The sequence below is a fragment of the Lissotriton helveticus genome, chromosome 11, assembly GCF_964261635.1.
Source record: "Lissotriton helveticus chromosome 11, aLisHel1.1, whole genome shotgun sequence".
NCBI classification, from domain to species: Eukaryota; Metazoa; Chordata; class Amphibia; order Caudata; family Salamandridae; genus Lissotriton; species Lissotriton helveticus.
This window is the reverse complement of record NC_136072.1, coordinates 820,718,446-820,742,345: the sequence shown is the minus strand read 5'-3', so window position 1 is coordinate 820,742,345 and position 23,900 is coordinate 820,718,446. Positions and strand designations below refer to the sequence as shown.

At 43.2% G+C, this 23,900-nt stretch overlaps 1 protein-coding gene across 1 annotated transcript in view; it reads left to right on the top strand.

The window, feature by feature from the left end:
• CNNM4 (cyclin and CBS domain divalent metal cation transport mediator 4) overlaps positions 1-20,479 on the top strand; it is a 331,971-nt gene extending 311,492 nt beyond the window's left edge. Inside the window, exon 7 of the mRNA XM_078666969.1 lies at positions 17,615-20,479. Coding sequence (XP_078523095.1) covers positions 17,615-17,821 — 207 coding nt within the window. The 3' untranslated portion in view covers positions 17,822-20,479. The remainder of the gene's footprint in view (positions 1-17,614) is intronic.
• The last annotated feature ends 3,421 nt before the right edge of the window (positions 20,480-23,900 follow it).

Below are 23,900 nucleotides of genomic sequence, written 5' to 3'. Positions count from 1 at the left end.
CAGGGTACATGAATATTGGAAGCTTGTTTTTGAAGCCCTGAATTTAATGATCAATGTGTATATTGAGCCTACACCAATGTTGGCCCTGTTGGGATATGTCAAACCATTGCAGGCAGCGCACCGCAAATACGTGGCCCTCGCATTGCTGATGGCAAAAAGACGGGTGGCATGCCGTTGGGGCAGGGGGAGGGCACCCAAGTTCAAGGTATGGATTAACAATTTGCTGTACTGTCAGGAGCAACTCACAACGTACGCGGAACTGTTACCGAGTGCTTCCAGGCCTAACGACATTTGGGCCTCCCTGAAATGTTACTTAGAGCATCAGTAAGAGAGTCCCGAAACTAGTGCAACGCAAGTGTCGCGCACACACATCATTTATACATATGTGTCCCCTTGAAGAGTGAGGTATTATTGAATTGATATAGTTGCACTGCATCCTGAGCTCTATCGTCAGCCTAGCTATATATGAGATTCGACATAGAGGGGTTCGTCAGCACTGTATCCTATTCTAGATGTGACATGTTGAAAATACTTGGGTAATACTTAAACGCTTGTGACGCGCGATGTGTCGTGTCCATTTGGGTGCCAAGGTTTGATATTTATTGCTGTATGTTCTGCTGTATCGTACTAATGACGGAAGTGCCCTAAAATACTATGATGAAGCATGTAAGAGTACTGTACATATACCGTGTATAGCAATGTAAATGCAAATGACGTACATGTATGACTTTTGTTTTTAAAAATAAAATAAAAAAAATAAACAGAAGTTTAAAGAAAAGCAAATGAGGTGCTTCCTAAAATATTGTGGCGGATTTATCCCAAACACCACAGACGTTTCCAGTGTTAGGGTTATTATGGACACACACAACTACTACTCAGGAGACCCGCTGAATAAATAACAGACCATTGTTGGTAGTGCCATGTCACAAGGATTCTACCGGGAAACAGAACTGTGCCTTAGGATGACAGGACAGCAGAATGTAGGGGTGAAGTCTCTCTGCCACATCAGTACCTGTATGCCAAAATCAGACTAGCTCACAGTGCCTCACCTGAACTCCTTACCTTCCCAGAGTAACAGGTGATTTGGCAACCTAGAACATGACCCTCTTAGTCCTCAAGGGAACAGTAGAAACAGATCATCACCTTTTGTTTCTCACTCTTGTATGTCCATAATACACAAAGAAAGACACAAGGAAAGTTTACAATATTTATTGATGCTATAGTAGTCTATTATGAAGCAGTTGTGTTGCAATAAGAAAACATATACAACTAATTAGAGTAATCAACATTACTAGTAAATTGTATACACTGAATAGTCCTATCAAGGCAAACAATATATCTGTCCAGGCCTACCCTCTCTACGCAAGCACAGGGATATATCAGTGATCTCTGGGATTACCATTGGACCCCATACCTCTTATTTGTAGCTAGGTGGTCCGGTTCATAAGTTTAAGCCAAGTTTACACAAGGCTAGCGCGCTCGTTTCAAAACAGTTCCCTCAGCTGGAATTCTCCTTTCTGCTTTCCAAGGGTGCGAGTCACAGTTTTTCTATGATAAGAACTACCGTGTTGGAAAGCATCAGTGTTATCTAAAATATTAGAAGATGTTGGTGACCGAGCACAAGAAAACAGTACACCATGTTGTTCAACCTTGTACGAAATGTTCAGACTGGATCCCAAAAAGAAGAACTGGATAAAAAAATAACATGCACGTATTAATATCATGGCACAAAAACAAATGCATAATTTGTGGTTGTGCAAAGCAAAGGCAACCTAAAACATGTAATATGTAAAAGGGAGAACAAAGTGGATCCTTTAGATCTTCAGAGAAATTCAACCATCATTTTGTGCATATTTGGTAACCATCAAACATAAAGAACAATCCATTCAAAGATTTCACATTTTAAAAAAACACTGTGATATTGGCTTGAAGGTTTGACAGTGCTACTGTATTTTTGTATTTCATTCACTCCTCCTGTCTCTCATCCTTTTATATATTTAGGAGACTCTGTACAGGTTCTTCTGGTCCTGCTATTCCTTTTAAATTCCCATTTTTATTTCAGCCTGGCTGCCTTTTAGACAGTGGTGGAGTTTGTAGGCCTAGAGTAGATTTGAGTAGGATTCTTAGGTTCACTATAAAAGTGTTGATAACTGGGAGATTTCTGGGGGGTTCTGAAGGTTCCAGGGAAAGGAGAGGCGAAGAGGCTTATGGTGTGCACTTTGGAGCAGAAAAGAAATGGAAACCTGAAACGAGAGATAAAAACTTGGAAAAAATATTAAAATCTGTAACAATACAGGTATATCAAAATTATCTTTAATGAGAGGTTTATACCTGGGTAAAATTGAAGTTGATACTGTTAACCGTTTGGGCTTAAGATTGTTACAAGGAATTGTAATGATGCCCACTGTACTAATAAGCGTAATTTCATCTGTTAGTATTTAAGTCCGCTACATAATGAGATGGTTTATGAGAAACCAGTATTGCTTAAGTAGTGTACTTTAACAGTGTACTGTCTTAAAATTTGGGGTTTATTAGAAATCCACTTGCATTGCACATTCTCCTGCATTCTTTTATTTAGACCTCTATATATGCTTGGACTAAAACTGTGGACTTTATTTAAGTCTCAACCAGAATGCTTTGCTTAAATATGATAGTTAAGTTTACAACTGAGATTAGCTCTGTGAATAGGATCTGAGTATCGCTGGGTACATAGCTAATTCCTTCCACTCTAAAAGGCAGAGTTGGATATGTGTTGCTATCACAGGGCAATCTTGAGGATAAAGCTAGGTAATGCAGACAACCATTCTTCCTGTAATCTTTTTTTCTGTGATATAAACTATCTGAAAGAATTATTTGCAGCATGAAAGCAATGTCTTCAAATTAATCAACTCATTTGAGCCCTGGTGGTTGGAGCAAAAGGGTGGGGAGGGCAGCAGTCGAGGATCATATGGAATAGGGCCTGGTGAGGGTGTTACGGGTTGGTGGTCCCAGAAGACTGAGTAACTGAGAGGTCAAGATGATGTTCCAATGTTTGCTGAGAGTGTTATTGAGGCTAGAGCTGATGTTTTAGAGCTCAGGTTGTCCCATAGAGTCAGCAAATATCACTCTATGTAAATCTATCTGAGATGCATATCTTGAAAACTTGGCATGGACCTAGTCACTTATGTTTCATACCCTTATTGTAGAGGGTGTGGTCAAGAGTAATTGAACAAGTGCTGGTGAAGTCTGATTTTATGCTTTCTTTTCTGCTGGATAAATCTACCCACAGATTTTGTACCTTGTGAATCCGCTGAGCTCTTGAAATAGCTCCTGTTTGCCTACATCTGGAGCTATCAACCTTTATAGTGACTTCCCACGACCTCTGAACATGTCGACACAACCATATAAAGGCACCACCCCTCCACGCTGACGTTGGTTCCTCTTGTTTAATGCTCAAAAATGTGGACTCCTGCTTTTAGTTTTTCATAAAAGGCTCACATTCTTTAACAACCTACGGAGGAATGTTGTCCCGGAAGATGCCAGTTTTCAAGCCTTGTTGCACATTTCAGAAACAGTTTTCGGCGATGGACCAATATAACGTTTTCTTATGGTGCTTTAGGACTAAGCATGACACAAAGTCATGCACCAAGTGTCCCTTGATACACCCGAAGGCCATGCAGGACAGAGAGGTCATTCTCTAAGTTCTGTACATTATGTAAAGCGGTCCCAACGCACAATTCATCAAAACCAAAATCGACCAAAATCAGAAAATCACATTCAGAACAAAATGTAGTCCAAGTGACGATTTATGTGGTTTGCACCTTATATCCTCCAATCACCCCTTTTATTCTCACTCCAATCACGAATACCCACACCCTCTCCCCTTCCCATCTAGGGGCACTGTATTAATGAGAATGTTGGAATAAAGATGTATATGTACAATCAGTGTGGTTACAAAACACTGACTATTGATTACTATACATGTTTGTTCTAAATTGTATTTTCTGATTTTGGTCGATTTTGGTTTTGATGAATTGTGCGTTGGGACCGCTTTATGTAATGTACTGTTCGATACCCGGATCCCAGTGACGTAATTTGGGTCTACCCTTTTTGGTAACATTCTCTAAGTTCTGAGCATAGGAACTATGGGTCAGTTTTCAGTCAAAGTTGCCATCATTGGGTAGGTTTAAGGCCAAGAATCCAAGAACAAGTTGAGGAAGAAAAACAAGGAGCGCTGCCAAAGCTCCTCAACATCCACTTTCTCTCAATCCAGGTTTTCTTTCAAATCTCATTTCCAGGCTGCTGTCGAGATCCGGACAAAGACAGTTTTTCTACTACTAAAAGTCTTTTAAACACAAATTAACGAAGGGGATCTATTAATACAAATGGACAGTATTATAGCGATGTTTAATGTGAACAAACATTGGGGAAGAAAATCATACACCCTGTCGTCAAAACTAGCACATGAGATATGGAAATGGACAATAAAGACCAAAATCACAGTTACAGTAATTCAACTAGCAGAACAGGTAAACGTAGAAGAAGACAAGTTGGAACCAGAAAGTGGGCATATCTCACAAGACTGAGGTCAATCAGGAAATTGTAGAAGACGTGTTTCTAGGGTTGGGAGCATCCACAATAGATCTGTTTGCAACTGTAGAAAATGCAAAAAGCCAAAACCTCGCATCTAGGTTTCATCACTTGCCCTCCCTGGTAAAAATGCACTGTCTCTGAATTGGATAGAGATATTTACAGATGCTTCCCAGCCTCCCTCTCCCCCAGTTATGCTGTTGCCAAAAGTGATCAGCAAATTATTCTAATGCTCCAATGTGAGTAAGACAGTTACAGTTCTCACACCTAATGGCAGTATTCGTGGGACACGTAAAAGGTTGCCAAAGTTCACAAACATACCAATGATGCAGGGGGGAACTATCTTGTCTAGTGCTTAATCTGCTGTCCCTGGTGGTACTGTTCATAAAAACCGAGATTGTGCATCTACATCTCCCTAAGAGGTGCTTCGCACCCATTATGGAGGCAATAGGCTGGCTACACACAAATGCTATGCTGCTAAATGGTTTAGATTTCTCAACTGGAACTAACATCAGAGATCTAGAGACTGTGAAACTAGTGAGAACACTGTACACTACTTACCACATCTGTTTTATTGCAAACAAACATATGCATTGGTAAGGGATCGCCTATCAGCAATGATAAGAGTACAAAATGGAGCTGGATAACATACAACTTTTCAAAATGCTAGCTATCGAAAAATGTCTGGAATGGACAAGAACGTGTACTCCTCAAGATCAATCCGTGTATAAATTAAACACAGTTCTAACACAACTATTTAAACCACCTTGTAAACCACTGTAAAAGGCAGATGTAAATCACATACAGTTAGAAATAGCCTTTTGGTAGCAATCAAGTTGCCAAGAAGGGTAAGTGAGCTACATGCATTGTCTATACAGGAACTATGCTTCCAAGTGCATAAAGGTAATGTAGCCTGAGAACTAACCCAAGATTCACTAAGGTAGTAGCCAGGTTTCACATTAACCAATCTATCCAGTTGCTTGCCTTTTTCCAAATCCAAAGGCGCCACAGAAAATGCACTGAACACTCTAGATGTCAGGAAGGCCATCACATACTATTAAAAGGCAACTAAGTACATTAGAAAGACGAAGCAGTCACATACATCGCAACCATTGTGCACTTTCCATTGTGCACTACCTTACAAGCATCACCCCCCCTTTCCCCATCTGCCTTCATCTGATCTCACTCCTAACCAAATCACACCCACCCAACCCATTTCTTACTCCAACACCTCTACCGTTCCAATCGACACCTTGGATAAGATTATGACAACTCTTCTTCAGATCAAAGACGATCTCCACTCCTTCAAAGAGTTATTCTCGAATCAACCCTGTCATCTTTTTCCCCCGAGAAACTCCTTACCCTACAAGCGCCTCTCCCAACCCCCACCTCCTTGCAAACAGAATCCTCCTTATTGGACATCCATCCCCTCGCGCAATTCTTCCACCCGTCCTCTCCGCACTGCCAATCCACTCTCGGCATACGACCTTCGATCTCTCCTACACTCATATGATCTCTCACCCTTGACCCACACAGTCCCCACATATCTCCCCATCCCTACTATTCCTCTCAATCCCCACAGGTCCTCCAAACAGAACGATAGAGGTATCGTTGCCGATAATCTAAAAAAAGTCACTCTCACCATCGACCCCTCCTTCTCACTTATCAATCCTCGGCTTAAATGCACTCTCCTGAATTGTAGATCGGCCCCCAGACATGCCTCAGACATTGCAGACCTCATTATCGCACATAACCTAGACTTGATCATACTCACCGAAACCTGGTTAACAGACTCCTCCTTACCTCTCATTGACATTTTAGTTCCCCCTAATTACCACATCATTAGGCTAGACAGGGTTGGCAAAACAGGAGGTGGACTTGCATGTATTCACCGTAGCAATCTCGCAATCAGTAGAGCCAGCTCACCCTTATTCTCCTCCTGTGAACACCTCTGCCTTGATATCATCAGCGAAGCTACCCCTGTTTGCTCCCTACATATTATCTACCGCCCTCCAGGAGACAACCTCACATTTACTGAACACCTCATGGATCTGATCACAACGAACACTGGATGTCAACATACACAGATTTTCCTGGGGGATTTCAACCTTCATTGGAACGACCACAACGACTTTGTGGTCAATGGTCTCAAAAACTTCCTCATCGACCTAGACCTCACACAAATTTGCAACAGCCCCACCCACGACAAAGGCTCCATCCTGGATCTTATCATCTCCAAAGCTGACTCTATCCAACTCGACTCAATCCAACCCTGTGATTGGTCTGACCACTTCATTATCACTTTCTTCATTATCGAAAAAACTAAACTCATTCCGACTCAATCCACTAGACCTAAGGTCTGGAAGAGAGACCTGAAGAAACTCAACCCCAACTCACTACCCTCCCTCAACCACAATCTTCTCTTACCCCCCTTTGGCATCGTTGACGTACAGGCTCTTACAGACCACTACCTCAAGTCGATGTCCTCAATTATCAATGCAGCTGCCCCCCTTCAATTAAAGAATGTTTCCTCAAAAATGTCTAAACCATGGTATGACGGGATCCTTAATGATGATAGACGAGCAATGAGACTGGCAGAACGTAACTGGAGATCTGTCCCGTCAGCTTTACACCTCAAAACGCTTAAGAAAAAGAGAAACGCTTACTTCAGAAAAATCGAATGCTCGAAAACTGCTTTATTTAGCCTCCAGCTTGATCAAGCAAAAAAACGACCAAAAAAACTGTTTGAGTTAATAGAAACTCAATCCAGAGATGTCCCTCAAACTCTCTCAAACACCTCTAATGCACTGCCGTCCTGTGAAGAATTCTCTTCCTTCTTTAACTTAAAGTCAGACAACATCAGGAATGACCTCCTCACTGATCTAAATCTCTACTCCAACCCTGACAGTAAATCGCCAATTGAGTTAAAAAACAATGCTTCGTGGTCATCTTTTGAAATGTACTCGGACGAAAAAATTGCCAAGATTCTTAGCACACTGAAGCCTTCCAATCACCTCACTGACCCTCTACCCGCTAACGCCGTAAAGGACTTTATCCCATTACTTCTCCCCCTATGGACCAAAATCATTAATAGCTCTCTCGAATAAGGATACAACCCGGATTCCCTCAAAGTGGGACAGGTTTCACCCATTTTAAAGACACCCACAGCGGACCCTTCCGAACTTAACAACTATCGCCCTATCCCCAATATCCCTACTTTTGCCAAACTACTAGAAAAATGTGTGCACCTTCAACTGACTAAACACATCGAGCACTTTCACCTCCTCAACCCATATCAATCAGGTTTCCGAGCAGGCCACAGTACTGAATCTGCTATGACCCACATCATTGATGATGCACTTCAAATACTTGATCAGAATGGTTCTTGCCTCCTCATATTACTCGATCTCTCCTCAGCCTTCGATACGGTCAAACATGAGAATTTACTTGATCTGCTGAATCTCAGAATGGGTATCTCAGGGACAGTTCTCAATTGGAATGGAATGGAATGGAATGATCTTTATTCGGATTTTGATAAATCCATAAAAGTACATACAGAATGAAGCATATTAAAACACATAAAAACGTATACAAAAGTTAAAAATAGCCCAATTGGGCATGAGCAGCATATATGGCGTAAAGTGCATGATACAAAGTATAAGACATTAAACAGTTAACAAATGCAATCATAAATTTCTATTTAGCCAATACCAATATTCATGGAATCCATACATATAATTAAGCCACTATACAATTTATATTTAGATTTTAAGGTGCGTTATGCATTCATAGGCCATTATCCGTGTTCCATGCTTGCCCTCGATCTCACACAGGCTTTTATGAAGCAACTTATAGTGTATATAACATCGTCAGTTGGTAACATTTGTAGAAATCTCAATGCCAATTTAAAGTCCCTTAAATTATATTTTCTAAAGATCGGCATTAGATAATGATGAATATACAATTTATAGTGGCCACAGAAAATAAAGTAATGCAATAGACTTTGTTTCCCTCCGACAGAGCACGGACAATCCAGCTCTTCTAAATTCTTATTATAGCCGAGTGGGAAACTCAGTAAATTGACAATGCTTCCATCCCGGAACCTAAATAAAAGGCTCCGGTTCCATCTTCCTGTTGGTATTGACAAGTATCTACAGGGCTTGTTTGGCTTATTTAAATTATTATTACCAGTATCAGTTAGTGGGAAATATTTAATATTAGCTGGTTTCTTTAGTTCAATTCTCATGCGTTCCTCTTTATATATTTCAAACAGTGCCCGTTTTACATTATTCTTGTGGGCGGGGACAATGGTGTTTGGGGAGCTAAACAAAGAGCCATGTCCCACGCTCAACAGGCTATTCTTGACAGCATTTAGCCAAGGTATGAGATGGGATCGCTCATGTAACAGGCAATCTGAGATTATACTGCGGGTCAAGGAAGCCGCTGGATTTGTCCATATTTTTATCCAAAAAAGCGTAGGCCTTGACCTAATAAAATCAGCTATATATGGCAACATAAGTTCTTGATGACAAATGAATGTGGGCGCACAGGAGGTTCCACCCAGCACCTTCCTACAGAATCTATTTTCCTCCAGCTGCAAAGGCATGCTGTTACAATAACCCCACACTTCTGATCCATATGTCCCAGTTGGCTGACATTGGGTGCGATAAATATTTAACAGGGGGGTAATCACATCGGCCGTTTTCGGTTGACGAAGAGATAAAATTGAATTAATTGATTTACCAATTTTATTTCTTGCGTAGGCAGCATGATGCTGCCATGAGCATGTATTGGAGAATAATAACCCTAAATAGGGGAAAGTGCTAGTACATTTTAATTCATTGTCGCCAGCTTTAATTGAAGTAATGTTGTATCTTTTTGGTCCACAGTTCATGATAAAAGATTTTTTTAAATTGGTATTTAAACCTAAATCAGACATAAAAGCAACAAACCCTGTAATTAATGAACGCAAAGCATTTGGAGTACGCCCCATTAATACTGCGTCATCCGCATAAAGTAAGGTAGTAATGGGGGAACCATTTATAATTGGAACATCCTTAGAGTTCTTACTCAGGGCAGGGCTCAGCCCGTTAATATATAAAATAAAAAGCAATGGGGCGAGTACACAGCCCTGTCGAACTCCTCTTCTAATAAAAATATCATCAGATAGTTCACCATCATTATTAATACGTACTCTTGCCTTAAGATCCCTATGTAAATATGAAAGAAAATATACCAACGAATCATCTAAACCATAATCAAGCAAATGTGACCATAACCTAGAGCGATTGACAAAATCAAAAGCGGAACTCAAGTCCATAAAACCTAAATAAAGTGGGGACTTTTTAACAATAATATATTTGGCCATGATCAGATTCAAGTTGAGACACTGCTCAACAGTGCCCACATGGCTTCTGAACCCCAATTGGCTGCAATGTAGCATATTATTATTCTCAGCCCATTCCCTTATCCTCTTAAATAGTACCCTACCAAGGACTTTTAATGTATTGTCGATCAGTGAGATCGGACGGTAGCAGGCCGGATCGACCTGTCACCTTTCTTGAATATCGGTACAATGACACTGTTCGACCAGGATTCGGGGATTGAGCTGTCCGTCAAATTGTTAACTAGGTTGCATAATAAAGGGGCCCAAAATTTAATTTGCGACTTAATCTGGTCAATAGATAGACCGTCGGGACCAGGGGCTTTATTGCTAGCACTCTCCAAAATTGCATCCTCCACCTCAGATATTGAAAAGTTCAGTTGTTCAGCATTATTTAATAGTGGGGCAGAATCTATAGAAAGGGCTGTTATAGCATACATTTTAGAGAAATGCTCCACCCAGACCTCACCGTTTATATTACAATTAATTGGTTGGATGTTAGAACCAAGAGATCTGAGTGATTTGACTTCTCTCCAGAACCCTGCCGTGTCTTTTAGCGAAGCAGTCCGCGTGAGTGACTCCCAGTGGTTAACCACTAAAGCCTCTGATCTTATCCGTAGGGCGAGTTTGTATTTAGATCTTAATTCTCTCACTAGGTTAAAATCCCTAGGATTTTATTTTAAGGCCGCCCTCAGTTCTCTGTTGGCCTTTGAGCACACGGAGTCAAACCATCGAGGGCTGTGATCTATATTGGGCCTAGATGGTTTAGATGATTCACATTTAATAGCCCCACAAAGATTACTAAATGCAACAACCAATGCTTCGCCAGTACTATTAAGTGACAGGCAGGTCTCTATTAACAGAGGATATTTTTTAATTACCTTGACTAGGATAGCTTTATTATCCACCCCTTTCCATATTAGTCTTAGTCTATCAGTAGACCGTGCCAGATTTTGTGGCCCATTCTCAATTCTCAGAGCAGCCTTTATGGTCTGTGGATTATCTAAATATATTCTGAGCGGGTAATGGTCACTATATGCAGAGCAGATAACCTCAGCTTTTCGAGTTATATCACACAGGGACAAACAAAGAAATATATAATCTATCGTGGAAGCGCAGCCTTGACCTATATAGGTGGGTGTAAATATATTTTCAGCACTAATACCAGCGATTTCCATAGCATTTACTAAATTGCGGGATGCTAATAGATTTTTCAACTCTTCACCGTTACGACATGGAGCACTAGTGCGATACATATGAGCGTTAAAATCACCTCCGATGCAGATACCATCGAAGGACCCATACTTCAACCCCTCCACGATATCATCAATAAAATTAAACAAAGACAAAAAGTTTGCATTGGGATGATTAACAAAGTCATTATTATAAAAATTAATTATGCATAAAACCATCCTGTTAATGTATTTCATAGCCATAAAACATTTGCCCGGTGTAGGGATCTGTTTAGTTTGTACCCCGGGTTTTATCTTAAACCAAATTGATAACCCCCCACTGGGGCGTCCCATAGATGAAGCAGAGGCCTTTAAATTATAGCAACAGAAGCCCTCCATTATGGGATTAGTTGTGCACCAGGTCTCTTGAAGCAACAATATGTCACAATTATTATTGACCCAGTCAGACCATTCTTTGATTTTCAGTTTAGAGTTAAGACCCGCTATGTTCCAACTTACAAGAGAGAGTACAGAATCCAAAAGGTTTTTGTTCATAGGTTGGCCTCTTGCTGTAGTCTCTATCAAGGAATGTGAGGCTTCCTGATTTTCATTGATTGGAGTTGGTGATGGACCAACTGGGTTAACTGACTTAATCGGAGAGGGTCAGTCTAACATATCCAAACCTGACAAAGGTGCAAATCTATTAAATGTGTTAAGAGGGAAAGCAACTGGCTGAAATTGCATAGCAGGTGGCTGAAAATATCTGGATGGAGGGTGGAATTGCATTAAAGGTGGTCGAAATTGCATAGGGGGTTGTCTATAGAAGTAGCTTAGAGGTAACATAGTTGCAACCGTAGAAATGGCCGAACAGTTACCACTTCTATTAAGCAAATGTCTTACAGTTCCAGGATTTTTGAAGTTAAGAACTATACAATCTCCGTCCTTATCTTTAGGTAATGGTCCAATCCAAGACACCCTGCGAACCGATATAATTTCTCTTAATATGTCGTATCCAACCCCCTTGTGTTTAGTCAGCCAGTCTATACACTTGTTTCGTAGTTGTACCCAGGATTCCCCCTGACCCTCCCTCAGCGATGGTACTCCTGCCAAAACCAGGACAAAAGGACAGGCATCCGGTGGCAAGTGTAAGGGTAAGACAGGCCCTTCGTATTTACGAGGCCTATTAGACCCTGCTTGGGCAGTACCTTTATTCTTATCTACAGTTTATGTGGTTATTGGAGTAGATTGAGTAGAGCCATTTTTGTTAATAGTAGCCACAGGGGCAGTTTTTCTAGGTGCAGGAGTTGGAATAGATTTAGCAACTGTACTGGGTTTTACACACTTAACCCCTGTATTAACAGTCTGGGGTTGAATTTTAGGTTGTATGATAGACGGTAATGATGTTCCCGGGTTATTCATGCCCTCATCCAATACGATGCGAGCATCCTGTTCTTTTAGTGACAGAGTGTTGCTTAGGGATTCAAGTTCTTTTAAGAGACGGTCGGCTCTGATTTGATCCAAAATAATAGACCCCTTCCTTTTAGCTTCATCATTTTTAACCAGGTTATCTAGTCTGTCCAGTCTTTTAAAAACATTATTAAACTGGTTGATCATATGTTTTTCCAATCGATTAAAAATAGTATCCACTATAGTTTCTATAAGGTTCCCGTTTTGTCTTGAGAGATTATAATTATCTCCCATTAATGAAGTTTGGGTCCATATAGTATTAAAATTCCCACTAGGGTGAATAGTGGGCGAAGGAGAATTGCTATCCATATGCGCTAACTCTTTATCCTCCATAAAAACAGTTACCGCCCCCAAAGATTTTTGTTTAGTCCAAAGGCTTTGTGGTGTGGGCTGACTCTTGTTCGATAAAGGTTGTTTCCTTTTATTGGCCCTTTGCTTAATAGTACCTCTTTTTCTTTTTTCCCCTCCCAGTTTGTTACTACTAGAGTCCGTAATATCCAGGGTAATAACGTCATCCTGGGAAACAGTTGTAGTAATAGGGATAGTTTCTGTTAGCAGAGGTACTGGAGGTGTTGGAGACAATACCGGCTGTGGAGTAACAGCAGCTGTTATTAGGGGAGCAGAGTCCGCTGCTATATAGGTAACAGTATTTTCATCTTCCAGGACAATAGGCACGTTAATAGACGGGTGTGATGGCTTAACCACAGTAACCTCAGGGATAATGTGTATATTCCCATTTGCATAGTTAGTACCACTCAATTTGTTGTTGATAGCAAGTGAGCCCATGGAAAACCTCCTCTCAGTCTCCACAATTTCATTAAAGGCAGTTTCAATCAAAGTTTCAAAAGATGTGATGAGACAGTCGGAGGTATCAGCACCCTGGGTTAATACATCAGTATGGGTAGTAATAGCAGTGCAGTCACCCATGTTAGTACCTGAATATAGAACATACGTTTGAGGGGAGTCTTAGGGGGGTGGCCCGCCCGACCACTGTCGTCCACGGACGGCCACAGACGGCCCGCCCTTTGCCCGGGCTTCTCCCGCGCGCGACTCGCGGGTGCGAGAGGCGTTCCCTGCTAATGAAGCGCCTCCTGGCGCGTGTCCGTCGTCACGCCCGCCGCGTCCACCCCCGGGGCAGCTGGGTGATGTAGTTCCCCAGCTGCTGCTGCACCGGGTGGATGGCGGTGGATGGCGGTGGATGGCGGTGTGAGCGCTGGCCGTTTCCCTCACGGCGCGGTTCTGGAGCTGTGCAGGGGTAAGTTTGCAAATCAAGTTGGCCGTTCCCCTCACGGCAGGTTAGGCAGTGTTTGAATGTCCCCAGAGCGCTTCGGCGCTCCCTGCTAATGAAGCGCCTCCTGGCGCGTGTCCGTCGTCACGCCCGCCGCGTCCACCCCCGGGGCAGCTGGGTGATGTAGTTCCCCAGCTGCTGCTGCACCGGGTGGATGGCGGTGGATGGCGGTGTGAGCGCTGGCCGTTTCCCTCACGGCGCGGTTCTGGAGCTGTGCAGGGGTAAGTTTGCAAATCAAGTTGGCCGTTCCCCTCACGGCAGGTTAGGCAGTGTTTGAATGTCCCCAGAGCGCTTCGGCGCTCCCTGCTAATGAAGCGCCTCCTGGCGCGTGTCCGTCGTCACGCCCGCCGCGTCCACCCCCGGGGCAGCTGGGTGATGTAGTTCCCCAGCTGCTGCTGCACCGGGTGGATGGCGGTGGATGGCGGTGTGAGCGCTGGCCGTTTCCCTCACGGCGCGGTTCTGGAGCTGTGCAGGGGTAAGTTTGCAAATCAAGTTGGCCGTTCCCCTCACGGCAGGTTAGGCAGTGTTTGAATGTCCCCAGAGCGCTTCGGCGCTCCCTGCTAATGAAGCGCCTCCTGGCGCGTGTCCGTCGTCACGCCCGCCGCGTCCACCCCCGGGGCAGCTGGGTGATGTAGTTCCCCAGCTGCTGCTGCACCGGGTGGATGGCGGTGGATGGCGGTGTGAGCGCTGGCCGTTTCCCTCACGGCGCGGTTCTGGAGCTGTGCAGGGGTAAGTTTGCAAATCAAGTTGGCCGTTCCCCTCACGGCAGGTTAGGCAGTGTTTGAATGTCCTCTCAATTGGTTGACGTCCTTTCTCCACAACAGGACCCAAAAATTCAAGATCAACAATACTTTGTCCACTCCAGTCCCTGTAACACTTGGTGTCCCTCAAGGATCCTCCCTCTCCCCTACTTTCTTTAACCTAGTCATGGAACCACTTACTGTACTACTCCAAGCATCTAATGTTCAATTCCACATGTACGCTGATGACACTCAACTCTACCTTAAAATACACACCCTCGATGACATCAAAATACTCAACTCAACGCTTAGGAACACACAGACCTGGCTAGCAGAGAATCACCTCAAACTTAAGCGCTAAAAACAGAATTCCTCTTAATAGCTCCTCCCTCCAAAATACCCATCACTCAGGCCTGGCTAAAACCAGCTCACTGCTCTCAACATTCAACCTACTATTGTGGACTCTGCAAAATCCTTAGGCATAACCCTTGACGGCAATCTCAACATGCATCATCACATCAGCAATGCAACGAAGGAAGCTAATTTCCACATCAATACATTGCGTAAATTGAAACCTTTCCTCCCTCCCAAGGATTTAAAAACTGCAGTCCAAGCCTTGGTCATCCCACGGGTGGAATATGGAAGTGCTGTCCTATGTGGTCTCCCACTATCAACTATCGCACCATTAAAAGCCGCTATTAATGCTGCAGCCAGACTTATCACAGGCTCGAAAAAAAGATTACACCTCACTCCCGATCTAAAAACTCTAAACTGGCTGCCCTACGAAGCCAGAATACATCTGAAAATCGCCTGTATGACCCACAAAGCTTTACACCATAATTCCCCCAGCTATCTGGCGCAGAAACTAACAATTTCTGGTGGATCAAGAGCAACAAGAAGTGCAGACACTCTTCTTTTGAAACCCAGGAGATTCCACAAGAAAAAAACGTATAAACGCTCTTTCTCAGGAATGGTGCCCAGGATATGGAATGCCCTTCCTCCAGAAATCCAACTTATCTCTTCCACGGCATCCTTCAAAAAAGAAGTAAAAGCTCTCTTTTTAGACAAATTTACCTGAACTATTTGACTATTGTAATATTATAACTCGATACCTCTCCCCCAAATATTATTTATATTGTTCTCTGTATGTATATTGACCGCCTTGCATCGTCGCCACCTATATTGCTACTCTCTATTTTGGAACCATTTACACCTTTCTTTTCTCAAATGTTTTGTTTAATTATTATTCCTTTGCATGCTTATTACTCATTATGATTGTAAAGCGCTCTGATATCCGCAAGGATCTTGTTCACGCTCTATAAAACTTTCAAAATAAAATAAATAAATAAACCTAAAGGACAGCCTGTGTCAAAGGTTACTGTAGGCCGACTAAAAGTGCAGCCAATGCAGTTATGCTATGTAGTGACAAAAGGAAGAAGAGGGCTATTCTGTCATGTGTGGACATCTCATATAAGAACATCTGCACAACTGCAACATGTTCGTCCACACACACCTTCACACCTTTACTAATCACTATTGTGCAGATATTCACACATGGAATAAACAACAGTTGGCATAACTAATGTCAGAGTAATTCAAAGCATTTGAATGCATTTGAATTTTATGCTGCAAAACTATTGTTACAGGTAAGTAACCAGTTTCTCACATACCTTTGGTAACTCTATTTTTGGTGTATACTCGATCTAACTTCAGATTCCTTACTGCTCTCCGTCCCTTTTTGTGGAGAGTACTGACTTGTAGTACTAAGATCCCAAGTTAGTTGTCACACATTCCATTCTGTTAGCAATGCTTACATGCTTGGGCGCGAAATGTCTAATGGTTAGACTGCTGTCAGTGCGCAGAAGTGTAGCCTTTATTTAGCCCGATATCATGTCTAATATGGAAGGAAAGTAAAAAGCGCTGCTCAGGAGCTGTTTCAAGAATTTAGAGAACCAATATGATTCACAAGGTTAGGGATGTGATTAGAGAAAGTATCCACCAGAAAGGGCTTTACCAAAAGGCAAGTAACTTATTCCTTAGGTTGGCATCGCCAAGGTCACTGATGAGTGGAGTGTGAGCCTGCAAATCCAGTAGAGTGGTAAAGTGGTCCAAGAAAGTTTCAGTTGGCTAAGGGATTCGTAAATTATAACAATGCTAAGTATTTATGATGAGCTAACTGCTATTTCATGTGTTTCAAGGTTAAAATGTTGCATTCAGAAACTGTTATACTGGTGAATGTCACAGGAGGGATACAAGTGGGATGCTACCCCAGCGGTTGCTTTGGGATGTCTATGAAGCTGCAGTTTCCATGTGGAGGAGAGAGAGCGTGTCAGTGTCCTTGGGATCAATACAGGTGTCAGTGATAGCAATGAAGTGCCGGGGTTTGAGATGAAGCGATAAGTGGTTGTTGTTAAAGGTTGTCATATTGTAGAGAGAATAGTGCTATAGCCAGGAGACTGTGTCTCAGATGGCATTATTAATGCTGGGGGTCTTTTTGTGTTCCAGCTTTGTGAAACAGACTGTGGGCGGATACTATTGGTGAGGTACCTTGAATGTGAGGAAGGAGGAGGGGTGAGAAGGTGAGAGTCGGTGAATTAAGAGAGGCCAAAGAAGTCATTTGCAGAGCCCTTTGCAAGCTGGGGGAAAGGAGGGTGGATGAGTTGAGGAGTTTAGTTAAACATGGTGTGAAGAGACACAAGTGAGTGAGTTGGAAAAAGGGATGGGGGGTTTCCATCGCATCAGTATGTCAGAAATTCAGTTCCCAACATGTGAGTAATGCAAGGGGATACTGTGTACTATGATACAACAGCACATTGGCCATTCAAATACACAGTGATGCCTTATGTATGGTGCTCGCTCCCTTCGCTCCTTGGCAATAGTAGTTGTCCGGCCGCAAGGTTGGTCCTCTTCCTGTTTCGTTCTTGTAGTACACTTGATACAAATCTCATCTCCAGGCTTTTCTTAACAGTACCATGTTCCTCTCCGTGTGTTGTAGATTACGCGAGCACAGTATCAGAACGGATTGATGGCTTCCCGTTTGGACAGCAGCCCCCAGTCCCCGGAGAGTGGGCCTCCAAAAGTTGACACCAGCTTGTCCGAAAAAAATGACACTCCAGACGACGAGACCACTAGTCTCCTCAATGACACGAACTGTGTGCATCGGCCACCTCAGCCGCACAGTCTGCACGAAAACTCTGTCTGACAAGAATGTGTGCTCTGATGCAATGTCTGCTGGGAAGGACACTGAAAGAAGGGTAGGCTGCACCATATGTCAAAGAGGAAACATGAGAGGGCATACTGCTGCTTCTGGTATATCGTGTGGGCTGCGCTGGCCACAGGTGAAGACACCAAATGAGGTGGGTGCTCTACTTGTCTACCTCATTGGACACAGACGGGGACATACAGCCTTGTCTGCTAGAGGAGACACCGGATGGGAGGCATGCGGCATCATATGCTGAGAAGGGGGTAGTACTGTCTGCTTGGATGGATAACTGGTCTACCTTGACAGACACTAGAAGGGACAGGTTCCACCAGCTGTTGGAGAAGACAAGAGACGAAGTGAAGTGTTGCTAACCCACTGGGTGTGCACACACTTCTCTGAAACTGCCAAAGGCATTGGGGAGCAAGACCAGCTGCCTGGTGTGAATTTACTACTTGGACAAATGGAAGCAAAGGGAATAATCGACAGACTCCCTCTATAGGACCAGGTCAATAAGACTGAAGCATCCCGAGCCCCCAGCGTATTAATGTTTTATATTTGTGACATAATTTATGAGATGTTCTTTGTTCGAAGGGTTAGGTGTTGGCTGTTGCTCAAACTCTTTTTGCTATTTTAGGGAGGGAGCATTTTTTTTCTAAATCCAACGAAGGGAAGCAACAACCAAAAAAATGCATCACACAGAGGAACAGCGCCCATGATATTGGATTCGCTGGTGGGGCCAGTGCCTGTTCCTTTGAGCAGACTCTTTTCATCTCACTGAGGCCTGTGCATCTATCATTTGCAGTGATAGTGAGGTATAACACGAGTCCATAGTACCACTTTGCACGCAGAAAGTAATGACTACCACATACATATAGGTGGTTACACAAGCCATAGGATGCACAGGCCCTCAGCAGCTCCAGTTGCACAGAAAGTAATCGTAGCTGCACACACAAACCACTGCATGCACAGGCTGTCACCTCATCTGCACAAGCTCTAATTGCATCTACACCAGCCCTAACAGCTGTCCATGCAGGTAGCAACAACTATAGCACATAAAACATTCTCTTATCTTTATTGGTTTTACTTTATTTCTTGCTCGCTTTACTTTATTTCTTGCTCTCTTATCCTCCCTATCTAGCTTCTCCTGGGCAGTAACAGCAGGCTCACCTACAGGCCAACAAAGCAGGCACAATGACAGTGAGGCTCCCAACATAAATACATTATTATAGTTTTAATGAGTGTCTTGGCCTTCTGGCATTGCACCCCTAATCCTCCTACCATCTTAGTTAAGTGGGGAGCTGTATATCTAGGAATGGGCATTTAAGGTGATTAATGCGTGCGTTCACCCAGCTCTTGCTCTGCCCTGACGTAGGCCATTGTGTCGGAGTCTCAGGACACAGTGTTGACTTTTATCTAGTCTCTGGACTCCAAGTCTTTCTACGGTCAGGTGCATGATGACTCAAATGCCACCAAGCCTCTTGTGTACGATAGTTAGATGTTGGCAATATGTGACTGTCTGAATGGCGTTTCTCACTTTCCTGTCCTCTTTCTTCGTCTCTTTGTTGACGTACACTTGTGCTATTTGCATGACGTCATGGGCACCTACTAGCCTGCTAAAGATTATGCTTATGGCAGTGGTTTTGTGTCTGATGTATATATTTTGTGTTTTAAAAAAAACCTTCACATCTTTGCATCACTTTTCAGATCACACAAGTCTTCCATTCTGGTCCTGTCAATGTCTTGCTGTTTAGAGTTGCCACAAAGTATGAGTAGGATAGGCAGAGTATTAATTAAGCTGCCAATTCTCAGCTAGCTCTTCCGGCAGGTGGTGTTTGGCGTGCCAGGTGCACGTTTACTCACTTCTTTCTTAGTTGTATTTTTTGGGGGAGATAAACTTAATTTGTGAAGACACATGCCTCCAAGCATTGTTTTGCATTTCTCAATTGCATGTCCATTTTTATTTTTAAGATAATCAGTGGTACTTTAGAATTTGTTTGCTGCAGAAACCTTACTGAATGGGAAGCTCTCATGCTGCTGGGAAGGTATTCCAGTGATCTTGAACCCCCTGTAAAGACAATCATGTGTTGTGCGCACTCTGAGCAAAAAGACTGCCTCTGGGACATAAGCACTGTCCCTGAGCTGTGGAACCTTTGTGATCACCTAGACATGATATCTGGGGGCCTGAATAGGCTCTCTTTCCTCAGGATGGTTACCCGGTAGAGAAAAGCAAGCAACATGTATTTATTTTGTGGACGATTTGATTTGTATTTTTTAAGAATTTGTGTGGTTTCTGTCGTTTTTATTTGTTTTCGGTGGTGTTTGTTGTGTCCTATCACCAGTGGTGAGGTGGCGGGGAGTAAGTTCCTCATTACCGTTGGTGGCCATAAGGCACTTCTTCTGGCGAGGAAAAGCACTTCGAGCGCAGACTTCTCTACCTTTCTTTTGGTACTCGGAGCCTGAGACCCAGACCCAGACTCGGAGGAGTGTGCCCTACACCTACTGTCAGCTTATTGGGAGGCTTACCTGTGGAATCTGTTCCTTCTATGCACACAAGAAAGAAAATGTTAAATAAAATATATAAATATATATATATATAAATTATAAATAATGTAAATGGGAAAAGAGCTGCAGAGTTTAATAAAGAAAGAAAAAAACAAATGAGTGGAAAAAAAACTGTTCAGAAAATGTTTTTGCCTCTCAAAACATCTTTTCTTTGATTAATGGGAAACGTTAACAGTACTTTGTGTATTTCACAGGTTTTCAGATTTTTGGTCCATTTGCAGCGAAATGATACGCTGCAGCCTTCCCTGTATGTTTAGGTTCTTTAGGGGAAAGGATGAAAATTGTACCATGTCCACCACATATTTAACTGGATTTCTCTTTTAAGGAATGACTCTTTCATTTCAAAACCTAAGTTTGCATGAATTCTACTTTTTTTTCCTTTTCATTCATAAAAATCTATTCTTCCAATTGCATATTGCTAGGATTTGTTTTATGTTTTCATGAGTAAAGCAGGTGAGCTGGTTAAATACTTGCTTGATCGAGTGCCCAACATTCTACAATAGCTCTATAAACTACATTCTTTTTTACTTGTGTTATTGATATTAAATGGATGATACTGGGAGACCACAAACTAGTGATCTGCAGAATACACTTGAATATTTCTTTTAGGTCGCCTCTATTTCAGCAATGTTGTAATAAATCAATCCTGGACTTTTATTTAACATCCTAATTTATTATTATAGTGTAACCCTGAGTTTATAGCATATGTTGTTGTAAGTCAGATGCTGTGCACTATCCTTCCCTACCCTCTGTTGATGGATTTTGAAATTAACATCATCAGTATTACTTCAGAATCTGATTTTCTGCTTCAGGAGTGTTTTGTGACATCCAAAACTGTGCCAGGGTGTCAAACTCCGTTAGTGTTACAAAAGACATCAAATCAACACGTCTATAACTGTAATTTAAATTCGATTTGTAGAACGCTTCTTGTCACCCCATAGGGTATCCAGGCACTGAGTAGGTGAGTAGTGAGGCTGGGCCAGAATACAGGCAGCCTTTACGGTTCCGCAAAATGACTAATTGATTCGCCAGGTCTTTAGCTTCTTGCGGAATTCAAGAAGTGAGAAGGTGGTCCTGATGTGTTGAGGGAAGTTGTTCTAGGATTTGGCATCTTGGCCGAAGAATGATCGACCCCTCCTGTTCTGTGGATGCGGGGGTGTGTGCACGAGTGATGCTGAGCAAAGTTGTCTGGTTGGTTGGTGAAAGTGAAGTGGTTGATATAGGTATGCTGGTCCTATGTTGAGTAGTGACTTGAATGCATGTGTGAGATGATTGAACTGGCAACCCTTCTGGGGAGCCAGTGGAGTACCCTGAGGAGTGATGTGGTGTGGGCTTGGCACGGGAGGTCGAAGACGAGTCTGGCGACAGCGTTGTGGTTGGTTTGAAGTCTGTGAGGAAGATAGGTTGGAACACCAGCGTAGAGTGCGTTGCAGTAGTCCAATCTGCTTGCGATTAGGGCCTGCATGATGGTACATCTGGTATCTAGGGGAGCCACTTGAAGATTTTAGGTTACATGCGAAGGATGTGGAAGCATGAGGAGGTGACATCGTTGACCAGGGACTTCATGGTGAAGTTGGTGACTAGGTTGAGGCCTAGATTCCTAGCATAGTCGGTTGGGGTGGTTGTAGGTCCAAGATCAGCTGGCCACCAGGTGGAGTCCCGAAGAGAGCTCTTATTCACGAAGATCAGCACTTCAGTTTTGTCAGTGTTGAGCTTGAGGGAGTTTTTTTTTGTCCAATTGGCCAGGCTCGTCATGCATTGTTTAAAGCTTAGCTTGGTGGTGACTATCATCTGAGTCGTAAAAAATTAGCTGGCCGTCGTTTGCATAGGAGATAATGTTGATTGCATGGGATCTGATGATGTTTGCCAAAAGAGTTATGTAAATTTTGAAAAGTGTGGGGCTGTTTGATGATCTCTGTGGGACTCCCCAGATGAGGTCCTTGGCTCTGATGTGAACGGTGGGAGCCTGACTTGTGTTCTTGCAGAGAGGATGGAAGATATCAATTTGAGTGCTGGTCCTTCTATTCCCGCTGTGTGTAGTGTGGCAATGAGTGTGTGGTGGGTGACTGTGTTTCAAGCGGCGGAGAGGTCGAGGATGAAGTGGGTGGTGATCTGTCCTCAGTTGAGGATAGTGTCTGTTGTCTGTGGCAGCGATGAGTGCTGTTTCAATGCTGTGGTTGTTTCCGAATCCTGATTGCGAGCCATCCAAGAGTTTGTGGTTAATTATAGGTGGCCAGACAGTTATCTGTTAATGGTCTTCTAGATGCATTTGGCTTTGAAGAGGAGCAGTAGTTGCTAAGTATTTCGGGGTCGGCTTACGGTTTTTTGAGGTGGGTGGTGACTTCTGCATGTTCACAGCTATCTGGGAAGGTGGCCGTCTTGAGGGAGGTGTAGATGATGGAAGTGAGTGCAGCGCTGATCGTGGCTCTGCCCAGGTTGTAGATATCGTGGAGGCAGCCCCTGAGTGGACTATCTTCATTATTGCTACATTGTCCTTGGTGGATAGAGGGGTCCATGTTGTAGTCTTTAGTTGATGAGGTTAGAAGGTTGAGGAAGGGTGGCTGGGATTGGAAGTTGCTGTAAATCTTGGTGATTTTTTCGTGGAAGAAATCAGAGAGGTTGTTGCAGAGTTCTTGTGTAGGGGTAATGGTTTGAGATGCAGCTGTTGGGGTTGTGAATTCCTTGACAATGGCAAAACGTTCCTTGCAGTTGTTTGAGCTAGATTTGATTTTCAGGGTCAGGTTCTTTTTCTTTGTCTCTTTTACTTGTTGATGATAGCGTCTAAGTGCGGCCTTGTAGGTGTTTCTTGCTGTGGTTCCTCGGATGGTTCTCCATTTCCTTTAGTTTTTTGTAAACTCTCTTGGATTCTCTGAGCTCATTGTTGTACAAGCTAGCTTGTTTGTTGGATCTATTGGACTTGGTGTTTTTCAGGGGAGCGGAGATATCGGTGCAGGTGGTGATTCAGTTGTTGAGGTTGTTTGTATCGTTGGTTGGGTGTGGGTTATATAGTTGGAGGGCGTTGAGCCATTCAGTTTCTGTAACTTTCTTCCAGCAGCAACTTGTGTTGCTAGACTTCATTGGGGTGGGTGGTGGCGGTGTTATGTGGAAGCGGACATGGAGTGGTTGAGGCTGACTTTAAACTTGTCGCTGTAGGAGAAGATGGGGTCCAGTGTGTGTTCAGTGATGTGTGTGTTCTGAAGTATGTGCAAGGTCCCGGGGGCTGGTAGGCGAGGGTGCCTTTGATAATGGTTTTACTGTCTGTCTGAAGCTTGAAGCGCATGCGTTCCATTAAAGTAGCTTCTGGGTAATTGGAAGAGGTACACTTGATGGTGTGTCTGTGGATGATAGCGAGCCCTCCTGGTTTATGGGGTTGGTCCTGGCGCAGGAGTTTGTATTCAGTAGAGATTAATGCAGCAATGTCCGGCACCAATGTGGGGTTGAGCCAGGTTTTGGTGCAGAAGAGTAGGCCAGTAGGTTGGAGTCGATGAGGTCATAAGTTTCAGTGGAATGCTTGCTG